General features: G+C 51.3%; 2 protein-coding genes across 4 annotated transcripts; one reads left to right on the plus strand and one right to left on the minus strand.

Moving 5' to 3' along the window:
• The first annotated feature begins 1,030 nt into the window (after nucleotides 1-1,030).
• Nucleotides 1,031-8,282, plus strand: PARP3 (poly(ADP-ribose) polymerase family member 3). 2 transcript variants are annotated; one of them, XR_011850381.1, is made up of 12 exons: nucleotides 1,031-1,277; nucleotides 3,049-3,293; nucleotides 3,365-3,499; nucleotides 3,703-3,900; nucleotides 4,020-4,146; nucleotides 4,217-4,440; nucleotides 4,647-4,805; nucleotides 4,982-5,068; nucleotides 5,610-5,787; nucleotides 6,435-6,581; nucleotides 6,667-7,374; nucleotides 7,518-8,282. XR_011850381.1 is itself a non-coding variant. In XM_072128323.1 (11 exons), exons 2-11 carry the CDS (start codon nucleotides 3,075-3,077, stop codon nucleotides 6,834-6,836), a joined length of 1,644 nt encoding a protein of 547 aa, XP_071984424.1. In that variant the 5' UTR covers nucleotides 1,031-1,277; nucleotides 3,049-3,074; the 3' UTR covers nucleotides 6,837-8,282. The 2 variants fall into 2 exon arrangements, 1 of the variants encoding a protein (XP_071984424.1); XM_072128323.1 differs by having other exon boundaries at nucleotides 6,667-8,282.
• A 706-nt stretch (nucleotides 8,283-8,988) lies between these two features.
• Nucleotides 8,989-18,138, minus strand: LOC140104688 (putative protein-lysine deacylase ABHD14B). Of its 2 annotated transcripts, none has more exons than XM_072128326.1 (4): nucleotides 17,913-18,138; nucleotides 15,694-15,962; nucleotides 9,339-9,580; nucleotides 8,989-9,236 (listed from the first exon to the last, which is right to left on the minus strand). In XM_072128326.1, the coding sequence occupies exons 2-4, from the start codon at nucleotides 15,899-15,901 to the stop codon at nucleotides 9,054-9,056; spliced, it is 633 nt and encodes a 210-aa protein (XP_071984427.1). In that variant the 5' UTR covers nucleotides 15,902-15,962; nucleotides 17,913-18,138; the 3' UTR covers nucleotides 8,989-9,053. The 2 variants fall into 2 exon arrangements, with proteins under 2 accessions (XP_071984427.1, XP_071984426.1); XM_072128325.1 differs by lacking the exon at nucleotides 17,913-18,138 and adding an exon at nucleotides 16,762-16,915.
• Nucleotides 18,139-18,619: the final 481 nt, after the last annotated feature.

An 18,619-nucleotide genomic window follows, 5' to 3' on the forward strand; every position in this document is an offset into this window, starting at 1 on the left:
CTCACACTGCTGTGCTCTGTGCTCTCTGCAGCCAGTGTTATGTATTGTCCCTGGAGAGATGTGTAATCAGACCTCACACTGCTGTGCTCCGTGCTCTCTGCAGCCAGTGTTATGTATTGTCCCTGGAGAGATGTGTAATCAGACCTCACACTGCTGTGCTCTGTGCTCTCTGCAGCCAGTGTTATGTATTGTCCCTGGAGAGATGTGTAATCAGACCTCACACTGCTGTGCTCTGTGCTCTCTGCAGCCAGTGTTATGTATTGTCCCTGGAGAGATGTGTAATCAGACCTCACACTGCTGTGCTCTGTGCTCTCTGCAGCCAGTGTTATGTATTACCCCTGGAGAGATGTGTAATCAGACCTCACACTGCTGTGCTCTGTGCTCTCTGCAGCCAGTGTTATGTATTGTCCCTGGAGAGATGTGTAATCAGACCTCACACTGCTGTGCTCCGTGCTCTCTGCAGCCAGTGTTATGTATTGTCCCTGGCGAGATGTGTAATCAGACCTCACACTGCTGTGCTCTGTGCTCTCTGTAGCCAGTGTTATGTATTGTCCCTGGAGAGATGTGTAATCAGACCTCACACTGCTGTGCTCTGTGCTCTCTGCAGCCAGTGTTATGTATTGTCCCTGGAGAGATGTGTAATCAGCCCTTTATGTATGTTGTTAGTAGCAGCAGGAGTGTGATAAATGAATTTATATTCCAGGATTGCAGCAGGTGCATTGGGCCTGTGTCCTCACACTGCTGTGCTGCACCACAGAAAATCCCTATTGGTCTTACTAACAAAGGGGTGTGGAGCAGATTAATGCACAGAGCACAGCAGTGTGAGGACGCACTCCCAATGCACCTGCTGCAATCCTGGAATATAAATCCATATATCACTGTCCTGCTGCTACTAACAACATACACAAAGGTCTGATTACATATCTCCCCGGGGGCAGTAGCGCTGGAGGGGACTGGACGCTCTTTCTCCCTCAGCGCGTGACCTCAGCAGCGAGAAGCAGGTGGAGGTCAGGATGTAATCAGTGGTGTTTCCAGTCACTGACAGCCAGCAGAGGACTGGGAGAACAGTGAGGACAAGCTCAGAGTCTGAGAAGAGGCAGGACTTCCCGTGTGTTTGGAGGAGCCCTTTAAGGGCCGGAGCAGCTGATGATGCGTCTTCCAGGAGGAGGGAGCAGGAGGCGGAGGCGCAGGCTTGCAGGGACTTGCCCTGGTGTCTGTAGTCCTGAGCCGCAGGCCCTGAGTGTGACACCGCAGCTGATCCGCAGCACCTGCAGCAGGTACAGGGTATACGGGGTGCACAGGGTCACAGGGGTGGGGGAGGGGGTGTGCACCTACACAACTTACCTGCACATCACAAACTTTCCCAACTGCAAGTCCCAGATCTGAGCAGATGGGAGAGGTGGGCGCCCCGGCGGCCGGGAGAGGTGGGCGGCCGGGAGAGGCGGGCGCCCCGGCGGGCGGGAGAGGCGGGCGCCCCGGAGGGCGGGAGAGGCGGGCGCCCCGGAGGGCGGGAGAGGTGGGCACCCTGCTAGATAGGAGAGGTGGGCGCCCCGGCGGCCGGGAGAGGTGGGCGCCCCGGCGGCCGGGAGAGGTGGGCGCCCCGGCGGCCGGGAGAGGTGGGCGCCCCGGCGGCCGGGAGAGGTGGGCGCCCCGGCGGCCGGGAGAGGTGGGCGCCCCGGCGGCCGGGAGAGGTGGGCCCCCTGCTAGATAGGAGAGGTGGGCGCCCCGGCGGCCGGGAGAGGTGGGCACCCTGCTAGATAGGAGAGGCGGGCGCCCCGGCGGCCAGGAGAGGCGGGCGCCTCGGCGGCCGGGAGAGGCGGGCGCCCCGGCGGCCGGGAGAGGTGGGCCCCCTGCTAGATAGGAGAGGTGGGCGGCCGGGAGAGGTGGGCACCCTGCTAGATAGGAGAGGTGGGCACCCTGCTAGATAGGAGAGGCGGGCGCCCCGGCGGCCAGGAGAGGCGGGCGCCTCGGCGGCCGGGAGAGGCGGGCGCCCCGGCGGCCGGGAGAGGTGGGCCCCCTGCTAGATAGGAGAGGTGGGCGGCCGGGAGAGGTGGGCACCCTGCTAGATAGGAGAGGTGGGCACCCTGCTAGATAGGAGAGGCGGGCGCCCCGGCGGCCAGGAGAGGCGGGCGCCCCGGCGGCCGGGAGAGGGGGGCGCCCCGGCGGCCGGGAGAGGCGTAGTATATGAGTATTATAGCAGTATTATGAGGATGGTGTGCGGTATTACTATAGTGTAGTATGCTGTACGGTGTGTGGTGTAGTATATGAGTATCACAGCAGTATTATGAGGACGGTGTGCGGTATTACTATAGTGTAGTATGGTGTAGTATATGAGTATTACAGCAGTATTATGAGGATTCTGTACGGTGTGTGGTGTAGTATATGAGTATGGTGTGCGGTATTACTATAGTGCAGTACGGTGTGTGGTGTAGTATATGAGTATTACAGCAGTATTATGAGGATGCTGTACGGTGTGTGGTGTAGTATATGAGTATTACAGCAGTATTATGAGGATGCTGTACGGTGTGTGGTGTAGTATATGAGTATTACAGCAGTATTATGAGGATGCTGTACGGTGTGTGGTGTAGTATATGAGTATTATAGCAGTATTATGAGGATGCACAGCTCTGGGCGTGTGACACTGATGATGCTGCGGCCTCCGCCTCCACCATAGTCGCCCCGGGGATATATATATACCGTGCGCACAGGCAGGAGGAGATCTCTCTATAGGACAAGGGTCATCCCTGCGGAGGCTACAGGTGCAGCAGAGCTGACAGGTGAGAGGGGTGTGGGGGAGGGGCGGGTCACATGATCTATGAGAGGTAAGTCGCCGCATGGATCCTGACTTATCGTTATTTCCTTTTCTTGTGTTTCCTTGACAATCTGCAAACATTGTCCCCGGCGTCAGTCATTAGAAGCCGCAGCGTCCCGGGGAATTTACCGCCTGTCACTGTCACTACAAGGATGATACTATGTTACTATGTTATTACTACGCGGCCGCCCCGCCCTCTCCGTTACCACTTACCTGATACTGACTGCTTCTTAAAGGGGAAGCTCCAAACCAACCCCGAAGAATGGCCCCGAAGAGAAAGACAGCGGCTCAGGCCAAGAGCTCGGCCAAAGGGAAGAGATCAAAGGTCAAGGAGGAGGTAAAGGAAGAGGAGCAGGAAGAGGTCATCAAGGCGCCGGACCGTTTCCAGAGCGCGGTCCAGGCTCTTAAAGCTGCAACGGGGAAGAAAGGGAAGGCCAAGATAGACGCGTCCTGCTCACTGAGTGGGCAGAGCAACATGGAGGTGAGTGACGGAGGGGGGCGCGGGGGGAGAGGTCAGGGTGAGGTCATGTTATACCGCCATCTCCTCATCAGGTGCACGAGGATTACGACTGTATGCTAAACCAAACCAACATCGGACACAACAACAACAAGTTCTACATCATCCAACTCATTCACAGCACCGACAAGAAGCCCACCTACTACTGCTGGAACCGCTGGGGCCGGGTGGTAAGTACTCAGAGCTGCATTTATAATTCTGCTGCTTTCCTCTCCGCTCTCAGGAGCACCACCTTCACCCATTGACTCCCGGAGCTGCGCTCATAGTTCTGCTGCCTCCCGGGTCACACACCTGCAATGCTTGTCTGGACTGCTCCATTATCTGCTCACGGGGGGGATGTATTTACACGGCTCTTGTGTCCCGCCCCCTGCAGGGAGAGGTCGGTCAGTCTAAGTTGACCCCGTTCTCCGCTCTGGACCCGGCAAAGAAAGACTTTGAGAAGAAGTTTAAGGATAAAACCAAAAACAACTGGTCGGAGCGGGAGAACTTCACTGCACATCCTGGGAAGTACACGATGATCGAGGTGGAGCATGACGACGACGAAGAGGAAGGCGGCGAGGCCGTGGTCAAGGTGAGGGACAACTGTCTGCTTAAAGGGGAACTCCATTCACAATCTACTTGTCAGCTGATTCCCTCAGATGTCACATGGGAGTCAGAATATTCATGACCCCTCCCCCTCCTCTCCCATAGGTGGACACTGTAGACGGACTGCCCAAGAAGATCCGCCCCTGCTCCCTGGACAAGCCCACGCAGGACCTGGTGTCCCTGATATTCAGCAGCGACATGTTTAAGGACGCCATGCAGACCATGAACCTGGGTATGGGGGGTCCGCGGAGGGGCGGCCTGCGCCCCCTCACCAGCTGCAGCCTCATCTCCTTGTATTTCAGATATAAAGAAGATGCCGCTGGGGAAGCTGAGTAAAGCGCAGATCGCCAAGGGCTTCGAGGCTCTGGAAGAACTTCAGGCCGCGCTGGAGCGCAAAGCCAACAAGAGCGCGCTGAGCGAGCTGTCCTCCCGCTTCTACACCATCATCCCACACAACTTCGGACGCCAGACGCCGCCCGTCATTAACACCCAGGAGGTCCTGCAAGCCAAGAAGGACATGCTCCTGGTACCGGACCTCAGGATAGACCCCACACCCCCCGCAGAGCAGGGGACAGGAGGCAGACAGCGCCCATCAGCTGCCATGCAAGCTGCAGTGACTCAGTTCTGCCACCACACAGAGCGCGGCGCTGTCTGCTCCCCGTCTCCGGCTCCTTCCATGCACCTTCTCTCGGGCTCAGGGGGTGAGTTCTTCTCTCTGGTTCCTTCCCTCAGGTCCTTGCAGATATTGAGCTGGCGCAGACCCTCCAGGCGGACAAGGTGAAGCAGGAGGAGGAGGAGGAGATGGCCGAGGTCCCTCACCCCCTGGACGTGGACTATCAGCTGCTCAAGTGTCATCTCAGCCTCCTGGACACCAAGTCTGAGGAATACAAGGTAATCCTAAAGCTGCACAGCGCCCCCAATGACCCCAGGTCTAATGACCCAGCAAGCAGCTTGAGCTGCAGTGTAAAGCAGAGTGAGATCTCAGATACTACAGACTCCACCAGACATTGCAGCCCGTGTCCTATTACACAGAGCGACATCTCCCGGATCTTTGTCTTGTTCTGCAGGTGATTGACACTTACGTGAAATGCACAGGCTCCACCTACTGCAAGCTGAAGATCCTGAACGTCTGGCGCGTGGACCGTGAAAGTGAGGTCAGTCCTAGGACACCGCTCCAGAGCTGACAGGGAACATATAACAGCCGGGTCCTGACCGCTCACATGTGTGTGGGGGGCTGGCCTCTGAGCCGGGAGGGAAGGGGAAGCTGCTGAGCGAGCCGGGAGGGAAGGGGAAGCTGCTGACCGCTGAGCGGGGCCACTATATGTTGGGTTACTGTGTATATTTAGGTGGGAGGAGACTGCACACAGCAATGAGATAGATGTACATGCAAGGCATGATGTTGCTTGTAGGAAACAGCCATCAAGTGTAAATCCTCTGGCTCCTCCCATGCCGCTCATGTTTGGCTGCACACAGATAGAAAAGGCAGACCTGGAAATAAATATTCACTGTTAACCCTTCCTAGTTACATCACTAGCCTTAGGAGACCCCTTTAAACCCCAATCATATGGTAGCAGTAGTGCACCGCAGCCACCAGGGGGCGGTCACATATTAGTCGCACATCCAGTATTACAGCTAGTATTTATGAGCCCCCAACATTCGCCTCTGACTCCCCGACTTCTGTGTCTCCTGCACCAGGAGGAGCGGCTGAGCGCCCACAAGGACATTGACAACCGCCGCCTGCTGTGGCACGGCACGAACGTGGCAGTGGTGGCGGCAATCCTGAAGAGTGGCCTCCGCATCATGCCGCACTCAGGGGGCCGCGTGGGGAGGGGGATATATTTTGCCTCAGAGAACAGCAAATCTGCCGGATATGGTGAGGAGGAGGAGCCAAAAAACATCACAAGGTCGTAAACAGATGTAATAAGGGATCTAACCCCTCCCTCTCACTCCTCCCCCTCCCTTATCCTTCTTCCCCTCCCTCCTTCACTTCTCTCCCCTCCCCCGTCTCTTTTCACCCTTCTCCCCTTCCTCATGTCTCCCTCTTCACTCTCACCTTCCCCTCCCTCGTCTCTCCCCTCTCCGGTCCCTCGTCTCTCTCCCCTCCCTCATCTCTCTCACCTTCCTCTCCCTCTTCTCTCTCCGGTGTCTCTCTCCCCTCTCCCTCTTCTCTCTCTGGTGTCTCTCCCCTCTCCGGTCTGTCCTCCCTACCTCCCTTGTCTTGTCCTTCTCTCTCTCACCTTCCTCTCCCTGGTTCCTCTTCGGTCTGTCCTCCGTCCCTCTCCCTCGTTCCTCTCCCTGGTCCCTCTTCTCTCTCACCTCTCTGGTGTGTCTCCCCTCCCTCGTCTCTCTCACCTTCCCCTCCCTCGTCTCTCTCACCTTCCCCTCCCTCGTCTCTCTCACCTTCCCCTCCCTCGTCTCTCTCACCTTCCCCTCCCTCGTCTCTCTCACCTTCCCCTCCCTCGTCCCTCTCCCCCCTCCCTCTCCTCCCTCCCTCGTCCCTCTCCCCCCCTCCCTCTGCAGTGGGCTGCACCTCCAGCCGGCTGGGAATCATGTTCTTGAATGAAGTGGCTTTGGGGAAGGAGCTTCACATCACAATGGACGATCACACGCTAAAAGCGGCTCCAAAGGGGTACGACAGCGTGGTGGCGCGAGGACTGAGCGAGCCAGGTGCGTACATCACAGCGCCCCCTGCAGACTATCATGGAGGCACCTCCTCTGCAGCACATCACACCTGTCACACTTGTCTCCTCAGACCCCTCCAAGGACCAGGAGCTGATCCTGGATGGGAGGAAGATCATTGTGCCTCAAGGAAAACCCATCAGCATCGCGGAGTACAAGAACTCGAGCTTCTCCCAGAGCGAGTACCTGGTGTACAGGGAGAGCCAGGCCCGACTCCGCTACCTCCTGCTCCTGCACTTCTAGGCTCCGCCTCCTGCACTTCAAGGCTCCGCCTACCCTACCCCCAGGTTATCGCTATCTCCAGACCCTCAATATGAATGTACAGGCCTCTTCTGGGGGCTACAAACAGGAGGCTACAGCCTGCACTGACATCACCCGGAGCACTCAGCCTCCAATGTAAGCGCTGTGTATAGGGGGGACATGGGGCTCATCACATATAGATATTACACTATAACATTACTGGATCATGTAAACACCTGCCTGTATATCCTGTGTAGTCACAGCCCCGCCCCCTGCCTGTATATCCTGTGTAGTCACAGCCCCGCCCCCTGCCTGTATATCCTGTGTAGTCATAGCCCCGCCCCCTGCCTGTATATCCTGTGTAGTCACAGCCCCGCCCCCTGCCTGTATATCCTGTGTAGTCACAGCCCCGCCCCCTGCCTGTATATCCTGTGTAGTCATAGCCCTGCCCCCTGCCTGTATATCCTGTGTAGTCATAGCCCCGCCCCCTGCCTGTATATCCTGTGTAGTCACAGCCCCGCCCCCTGCCTGTATATCCTGTGTAGTCATAGCCCCGCCCCCTGCCTGTATATCCTGTGTAGTCATAGCCCCGCCCCTGCCTGTATATCCTGTGTAGTCATAGCCCCGCCCCTGCCTGTATATCCTGTGTAGTCACAGCCCCGCCCCCTGTATATCTTGTGTGAGGTAGTCACAGCCCCGCCCCCTGTATATCCTGTGAGAGAGGTGGTCACAGCCCCACCCCCTGCCTGTATATCCTGTGTGAGAGGTAGTCACAGCCCCGCCCCCTGCCTGTATATCCTGTGTGAGAGGTGGTCACAGCCCCTCCCCCTGCCTGTATATCCTGTGTGAGAGGTAGTCACAGCCCCGCCCCCTGCCTGTATATCCTGTGTGAGAGGTGGTCACAGCCCCTCCCCCTGCCTGTATATCCTGTGTGAGGTAGTCACAGCCCCGCCTCCTGCCTGTATATCCTGTGTGAGAGGTAGTCACAGCCCCGCCCCCTGCCTGTATATCCTGTGTGAGAGGTGGTCACCGCCCCTGCCTGTATAGCCTGTGAGAGAGGTAGTCACAGCCCCGCCCCCTGCCTGTATATCCTGTGAGAGGTAGTCACAGCCCCGCCCCCTGCCTGTATATCCTGTGTGAGAGGTGGTCACCGCCCCCTGCCTGTATATCCTGTGTGACTCTTGGAGTGAGGGGTAGAGACTGGACGTCATCGGAGAGCGGCTATCAGTTGCCATGGTAGCCTACAGTCTCATTGCGTCTTCTTTCAATGTGTAATGGTCTCTGATAGCCAACAGGTGGCAGCTATTCGAGATCAGCAGTAATATTGGTATATACTGCAATACAATATTAGCAATCAGACCCCGCAGGGCTAAAGTACCCCGGAGGGTTAGAAATAATGAAGAAAAAAAACTTTATTAAAAATACAACACAAATTTTAAAAAGTAAAAGTTTATCCCCACCCGCCTTTTCCCTAGATCACATAAAAAATTAACAAACCGTAAAAATCACAATCATGATGAGTATCGCCGCGTCCCAAAATGCCCGATCCCTCAAAATATAAAAAAGATTATTCCCGGGTGTGAACACCGTGACGGAAAATAGCGCACGAGGGGTCCGAACCCCAAAGTCCGAGAAAGTTATCGCCCTCAGAAAGCGGAAAATATTTTTCAGGTAGAAAAGAATTTTCATTACAAAGAAGCAAAATAAAAGCAGCAACAATGGAGAACACAAGAAAACGCATAAAATCTGTCCAGACTCTACCTCCGGCGGCCCCCGGGGCAAATGGGGTTTGAGACCCCCAATGTGCAGAACACCCCCCGATGTGCAGGACCCCCGTGTGACGATGCAGTGACGGCGCTCGCCCCTGTTTACATCTTAGTTTTGGTTTCATCTTTTTCTACTTGTGATGATTTATAATATTGTGTAATAAATGATGTATAATGAAGGCCCCGCCCTTCTTCCCTGGAGCTCCGCCTCTTTGTGTATCTGGTTCTGGATCATGTGTGAAGTCCAGTCCTGCACCGTACAGCGCCATCACCTGGCGGGGTGACAATTCCTGGTGTCGTTGTCATAGACGCCCCCCGTTGTACCTGGATACTTGACTGTGACCCCGAGGACACGGGGCTGACGCCACATAAACCACAGACACGTCAGGAATGGGGAGGATCTTTATTTTTGGGTCAGTACCGGGACTGGTGGTGATCCGGGGAGATCTTCTAGTCACTGGAGGCCGGACAGGAAGTCTAGGAGGCCGCGGTGCCAGGTGTCGGGGTCGTCCAGGTAACACGCATGCCCCGCCCCCTTCATGCACAGCTCGCTGCTATTGGGCAGGTTCTTCAGGTTTCGCAGCGAGACTTCACCGAGCTGCTCGTCGCCATCGCCATAGACGATGAGGACCGGAAACTGGGGAACAAAGCGGAAAACAGAAAATTCACAAGTAAAAGATCTGTGTAGTGTCTGCTGCCCTCACCCGCGGGTGCCACATGGGTGCCACGTAACCGTTACCTGAACGCGTCCATAATCCTGCGCCGTGAACTTGTCCGTACAGATGGGGGCGACCGGCACGTACCCAGCCACGCTCTGCGGATTATTCAGGACGAAGGGCAGAGAGTACATGCCGCTCAGCGAGGGGCTAACGATCACCGCCCGCTCCAGGCCTAATGAGGACAGGACCTCGCTAATGAAGGTGGGAGGAGCCGGCTCCCCCAATGGACTGGGGGCGGCGGCATCGGACGAGCGCCCAAGACCTACAGGAGAGAAGCACCGGAATCACGGACAGAAAGGTGGAGATCACTACATACACATTATACACCACCACTAGGGGGAGATCACTACATACACATTATACACCACCACTAGGGGGAGATCACTACATACACATTATACACCACCACTAGGGGGAGATCACTACATACACATTATACACCACCACTAGGGGGAGATCACTACATACACATTATACACCACCACTAGGGGGAGATCACTACATACACATTATACACCACCACTAGGGGGAGATCACTACATACACATTATACACCACCACTAGGAGGAGATCACTACATACACATTATACACCACCACTAGGAGGAGATCACTACATTCAGATTATACACCACCACTAGGAGGAGATCACTACATACAGATTATACACCACCACTAGGAGGAGATCACTACATACACATTATACACCACCACTAGGGGGAGATCACTACATACAGATTATACACCACCACTAGGAGGAGATCACTACATACACATTATACACCACCACTAGGGGGAGATCACTACATACAGATTATACACCACCACTAGGAGGAGATCACTACATACACATTATACACCACCACTAGGGGGAGATCACTACATACACATTATACACCACCACTAGGGGGAGATCACTACATACACATTATACACCACCACTAGGGGGAGATCACTACATACACATTATACACCACCACTAGGAGGAGATCACTACATACACATTATACACCACCACTAGGAGGAGATCACTACATACAGATTATACACCACCACTAGGGGGAGATCACTACATACAGATTATACACCACCACTAGGAGGAGATCACTACATACACATTATACACCACCACTAGGGGGAGATCACTACATACACATTATACACCACCACTAGGAGGAGATCACTACATACACATTATACACCACCACTAGGAGGAGATCACTACATACACATTATACACCACCACTAGGGGGAGATCACTACATACACATTATACACCACCACTAGGGGGAGATCACTACATACAGATTATACACCACCACTAGGGGGAGATCACTACATTCAGATTATACACCACCACTAGGAGGAGATCACTACATACACATTATACACCACCACTAGGGGGAGATCACTACATACAGATTATACACCACCACTAGGAGGAGATCACTACATACAGATTATACACCACCACTAGGAGGAGATCACTACATACACATTATACACCACCACTAGGGGGAGATCACTACATACACATTATACACCACCACTAGGAGGAGATCACTACATACACATTATACACCACCACTAGGGGGAGATCACTACATACACATTATACACCACCACTAGGAGGAGATCACTACATACAGATTATACATCACCACTAGGGGGAGATCACTACATACACATTATACACCACCACTAGGAGGAGATCACTACATACACATTATACACCACCACTAGGAGGAGATCACTAGATACACATTATACACCACCACTAGGAGGAGATCACTACATACACATTATACACCACCACTAGGGGGAGATCACTACATACACATTATACACCACCACTAGGGGGAGATCACTACATACACATTATACACCACCACTAGGGGGAGATCACTACATACACATACATCCACCACTAGGGGGAGATCACTACATACACATTATACACCACCACTAGGGGGAGATCACTACATACACATTATACACCACCACTAGGGGGAGATCACTACATACACATTATACACCACCACTAGGAGGAGATCACTACATACACATTATACACCACCACTAGGAGGAGATCACTACATACACATTATACACCACCACTAGGGGGAGATCACTACATACACATTATACACCACCACTAGGAGGAGATCACTACATACACATTATACACCACCACTAGGAGGAGATCACTACATACACATTATACACCACCACTAGGGGGAGATCACTACATACACATTATACACCACCACTAGGGGGAGATCACTACATACACATTATACACCACCACTAGGGGGAGATCACTACATACACATTATACACCACCACTAGGGGGAGATCACTACATACACATTATACACCACCACTAGGGGGAGATCACTACATACACATTATACACCACCACTAGGAGGAGAACACTACATACAGATTATACACCACCACTAGGAGGAGAACACTACATACAGATTATACACCACCACTAGGAGGAGATCACTATATACAGATTATACACCACCACTAGGGGGAGATCACTACATACACATTATACACCACCACTAGGGGGAGATCACTACATACACATTATACACCACCACTAGGGGGAACTCACTACATACACATTATACACCACCACTAGGGGGAGATCACTACATACACATTATACACCACCACTAGGGGGAGATCACTACATACAGATTATACACCACCACTAGGGGGAGATCACTACATACACATTATACACCACCACTAGGGGGAGCTCACTACATACACATTATACACCACCACTAGGGGGAGCTCACTACATACAGATTATACACCACCACTAGGGGGAGCTCACTTCATACACATTATACACCACCACTAGGGGGAGCTCATTACATACACATTATACACCACCACTAGGGGGAGATCACTACATACACATTATACACCACCACTAGGGGGAGATCACTACATACAGATTATACACCACCACTAGGAGGAGATCACTGCATACAGATTATACACCACCACTAGGAGGAGATCACTACATACACATTATACACCACCACTAGGGGGAGATCACTACATACACATTATACACCACCACTAGGGGGAGCTCACTACATACACATTATACACCACCACTAGGGGGAGCTCACTACATACACATTATACACCACCACTAGGGGGAGCTCACTACATACACATTATACACCACCACTAGGAGGAGATCACTACATACAGATTATACACCACCACTAGGGGGAGCTCACTACATACACATTATACACCACCACTAGGAGGAGTTCACTACATACACATTATACACCACCACTAGGGGGAGATCACTACATACAGATTATACACCACCACTAGGGGGAGATCACTACATACACATTATACACCACCACTAGGGGGAGATCACTACATACAGATTATACACCACCACTAGGAGGAGATCACTACATACACATTATACACCACCACTAGGAGGAGGTCACTACATATACATTATACACCACCACTATAGGGAGATCACTACATACAGATTATACACCACCACTAGGGGGAGATCACTACATACACATTATACACCACCACTAGGAGGAGATCACTGCATACAGATTATACACCACCACTAGGAGGAGATCACTGCATACACATTATACACCACCACTAGGGGGAGCTCACTACATACACATTATACACCACCACTAGGAGGAGATCACTACATACACATTATACACCACCACTAGGGGGAGATCACTACATACACATTATACACCACCACTAGGGGGAGATCACTACATACACATTATACACCACCACTAGGAGGAGATCACTACATACAGATTATACACCACCACTAGGAGGAGATCACTACATACAGATTATACACCACCACTAGGGGGAGATCACTACATACACATTATACACCACCACTAGGGGGAGATCACTACATACACATTATACACCACCACTAGGGGGAGATCACTACATACACATTATACACCACCACTAGGGGGAGATCACTACATACACATTATACACCACCACTAGGAGGAGATCACTACATACACATTATACACCACCACTAGGAGGAGATCACTACATACAGATTATACACCACCACTAGGAGGAGATCACTACATACAGATTATACACCACCACTAGGGGGCGATCACTACATACACATTATACACCACCACTAGGAGGAGATCACTACATACACATTATACACCACCACTAGGAGGAGATCACTACATACATATTATACACCACCACTAGGGGGAGATCACTACATACATATTATACACCACCACTAGGGGGAGATCACTACATACACATTATACACCACCACTAGGAGGAGATCACTACATACAGATTATACACCACCACTAGGAGGAGATCACTACATACACATTATACACCACCACTAGGAGGAGATCACTACATACAGATTATACACCACCACTAGGGGGAGATCACTACATACATATTATACACCACCACTAGGGGGAGATCACTACATACACATTATACACCACCACTAGGAGGAGATCACTACATACACATTATACACCACCACTAGGGGGAGATCACTACATACAGATTATACACCACCACTAGGGGGAGCTCACTACATACAGATTATACACCACCACTAGGGGGAGATCACTACATACACATTATACACCACCACTAGGAGGAGATCACTACATACACATTATACACCACCACTAGGAGGAGATCACTACATACACATTATACACCACCACTAGGGGGAGATCACTACATACAGATTATACACCACCACTAGGGGGAGCTCACTACATACAGATTATACACCACCACTAGGGGGAGCTCACTTCATACACATTATACACCACCACTAGGGGGAGCTCATTACATACACATTATACACCACCACTAGGGGGAGATCACTACATACAGATTATACACCACCACTAGGGGGAGATCACTACATACACATTATACACCACCACTAGGGGGAGATCACTAAATACAGATTATACACCACCACTAGGAGGAGATCACTGCATACAGATTATACACCACCACTAGGAGGAGATCACTACATACACATTATACACCACCACTAGGGGGAGATCACTACATACAGATTATACACCACCACTAGGAGGAGATCACTACATACAGATTATACACCACCACTAGGGGGAGATCACTACATACAGATTATACACCACCACTAGGGGGAGATCACTACATACAGATTATACACCACCACTAGGGGGAGATCACTACATACACATTATACACCACCACTAGGGGGAGATCACTACATACAGATTATACACCACCACTAGGGGGAGATCACTACATACACATTATACACCACCACTAGGAGGAGATCACTACATACAGATTATACACCACCACTAGGGGGAGATCACTACATACAGGTTATACACCACCACTAGGGGGAGATCACTACATACAGATTATACACCACCACTAGGGGGAGATCACTACATACAGATTATACACCACCACTAGGGGGAGATCACTACATACACATTATACACCACCACTAGGGGGAGATCACTACATACAGATTATACACCACCACTAGGAGGAGATCACTACATACACATTATACACCACCACTAGGGGGAGCTCACTACATACACATTATACACCACCACTAGGGGGAGCTCACTACATACACATTATACACCACCACTAGGGGGAGATCACTACATACACATTATACACCACCACTAGGAGGAGATCACTACATACACATTATACACCACCACTAGGAGGAGATCACTACATACACATTATACACCACCACTAGGGGGAGATCATTACATACACATTATACACCACCACTAGGGGGAGATCACTACATACACATTATATACCACCACTAGGGGGAGCTCACTACATACACATTATACACCACCACTAGGGGGAGATCACTACATACACATTATACACCACCACTAGGGAGAGATCACTACATACACATTATACACCACCACTAGGAGGAGATCACTACATACACATTATACACCACCACTAGGAGGAGATCACTACATACACATTATACACCACCACTAGGAGGAGATCACTACATACACATTATACACCACCACTAGGGGGAGCTCACTACATACACATTATACACCACCACTAGGGGGAGATCACTACATACACATTATACACCACCACTAGGGGGAGATCACTACATACACATTATACACCACCACTAGGAGGAGATCACTACATACAGATTATACACCACCACTAGGGGGAGATCACTACATACACATTATACACCACCACTAGGAGGAGATCACTACATACAGGTTATACAGCCTCTCACCGGGTAGATCTATAGCCACGGCGCGATGTCCTGCGGCCCCCAGCTTGTGCAGAGTTCCCAGCTCCAGCCATGTCTGTGAGGAGAACCTGATGCCGTGTAGCAGGAGGACGGGCGGTAGGGGGGAGGTCTGCGCTGGGACCACCTGGCGGTAGAATAACTTCTGTCCGAGGACAGTGATGGATCCGTCCTGTGGCTGAGCCTCGGCCATGTCTGTGTCAGTCCTCACTGCAGCTCCGGGATTCGGTTCCTGTTCCAGTCCTGGGCGGGGACTGAGGAGCGACAAAGGATTTTATAGTGCGAAACACGGAGCAGAAGTCTATGGGGCAGAGGTAAGAGGTCAGCGACCTCCCGGCCTCACCCCCATGTCCTGGGCTATCTGCGAGGACAGGCGGCCCCTTATCTGATGTCACCCACAAGGGACCCACTGATAAACATACTACACACGTGTGCCACTTTATGAACTGTATGTGTATGTATGTATGTATGTACAGTATATGAGTATTTATGTGTATCTCTGTATATGTATGTATGTGTGTATATAGCTCTGTGTATGTATGTGTGTATATGTATGTATGTGTGTATATAGCTCTGTGTATGTATGTGTGTATATAGCTCTGTGTATGTATGTGTGTATATGTATGTATGTGTGTATATGTATGTATGTGTGTATATGTATGTATGTGTGTATATGTATGTATGTGTGTATATGTATGTATGTGTGTATATAGCTCTGTGTATGTATGTGTGTATATAGCTCTGTGTATGTATGTGTGTATATGTATGTATGTGTGTATATGTATGTATGTGTGTATATGTATGTATGTGTGTATATAGCTCTGTGTATGTATGTGTGTATATAGCTCTGTGTATGTATGTGTGTATATGTATGTATGTGTGTATATGTATGTATGTGTGTATATAGCTCTGTGTATGTATGTGTGTATTTAGCTCTGTGTATGTATGTGTGTATATGTATATTAGTATATATATGTAGCTCTGTATATGTATATATGTATGTATAGCTCCGTATATGTATGTATATGTATGTATATGTGTGTATGTGCTTACACATTGGAGAGTCCACAGGGGTCACTGGGTGAGATGTCGGGGTGCTGTGACTTGTATGACATGAAACTGCCCTAGTAGTTCTGGAATATCGGGGTGACCCTGGTGCTGGCGGCAGAGGCTGTCACCCAGCTTTCCCGTGTGCGATACATGGACACAGGATCCCGGGATTAGGATTACGGCTTTTGTGTAACTCACAATCAGATTCTGTGCAGTGACATCACCTGATAGTTACTCCCTGCAAGACTATAACTCCCATCATTACATGGCTGGGATAAAGCCACAGGCATAAATAGCAGCGCCCCAGTGTGCATGATGAGAGTACTACTCCACAGTATAGCTTTATATACATAAACTACAACCCCAGTGTGCATGATGAGAGTACTACTCCATGCTCAGCATCTCCATTTCTGTTATAGAGAGTGTAGGGAAGAGACCGAGGCTGTGCAGAGGATGCATGTAGCAGTACCGAGACTGTGCAGAGGATGCATGTAGCAGAGCCGAGACTGTGCAGAGGATGCATGTAGCAGAGCCGAGACTGTGCAGAGGATGCATGTAGCAGAGCCGAGACTGTGCAGAGGATGCATGTAGCAGAGCCGAGACTGTGCAGAGGATGCATGTAGCAGAGCCGAGACTGTGCAGAGGATGCATGTAGCAGAGCCGAGACTGTGCAGAGGATGCATGTAGCAGTACCGAGACTGTGCAGAGGATGCATGTAGCAGAGCCGAGACTGTGCAGAGGATGCATGTAGCAGAGCCGAGACTGTGCAGAGGATGCATGTAGCAGAGCCGAGACTGTGCAGAGGATGCATGTAGCAGTAGCAGAGCCGAGACTGTGCAGAGGATGCATGTAGCAGTAGCAGAGCCGAGACTGTGCAGAGGATGCATGTAGCAGGGCTGAGACTGTGCAGAGGATGCATGTAGCAGTAGCAGAGCCGAGACAGTGCAGAGGATGCATGTAGCAGTAGCAGAGCCGAGACTGTGCAGAGGATGCATGTAGCAGAGCTGAGACTGTGCAGAGGATGCATGTAGCAGTAGCAGAGCCGAGACAGTGCAGAGGATGCATGTAGCAGTAGCAGAGCCGAGACTGTGCAGAGGATGCATGTAGCAGAGCTGAGACTGTGCAGTACAGAGTGACGGATCCTCAGCTCTTACCTTGTGTCCTGAAGGCAGAATACAAAGTTCTAACAGGAAGCAGAAACTTTATGAGAAAGTACAGTCCCTCAGCGCTGCCCCCAGTGGACACATCGGGAATGACACCTCCTCCTGCTGCGCAGTCCAGGGAAGAGGCTGCAGGAGAACTACAACACCCAGCGCGTCCTGTGCGGGAATACAAGATAAGGAAACCATACAAGCCCTGAGCCCAGGAGCTTACACTCTATAAGGAGGAGATACAGGAGGAGGAGTCCTGAGCCCAGGAGCTGACACTCTATAAAGAGAAGATACAGGAGGAGGAGTCCTGAGCCCAGGAGCTGACACTCTATAAGGAGGAGATACAGGAGGAGAAGGAGTCCTGAGCCCAGGAGCTGACACTCTATAAGGAGGAGATACAGGAGGTGTCCTGAGCCCAGGAGCTGACACTCTATAAAGAGAAGATACAGGAGGAGGAGTCCTGAGCCCAGGAGCTGACACTCTATAAAGAGAAGATACAGGAGGAGGAGTCCTGACCCCAGGAGCTGACACTCTATAAAGAGAAGATACAGGAGGAGGAGTCCTGAGCCCAGGAGCTTACACTCTATAAGGAGGAGATACAGGAGGAGGAGTCCTGAGCCCAGGAGCTGACACTCTATAAGGAGGAGATACAGGAGGAGGAGGAGTCCTGAGCCCAGGAGCTGACACTCTATAAGGAGGAGATACAGGAG

This window comes from Engystomops pustulosus, chromosome 10 (assembly GCF_040894005.1).
Source record: "Engystomops pustulosus chromosome 10, aEngPut4.maternal, whole genome shotgun sequence".
Classification (NCBI taxonomy): domain Eukaryota; kingdom Metazoa; phylum Chordata; class Amphibia; order Anura; family Leptodactylidae; genus Engystomops; species Engystomops pustulosus.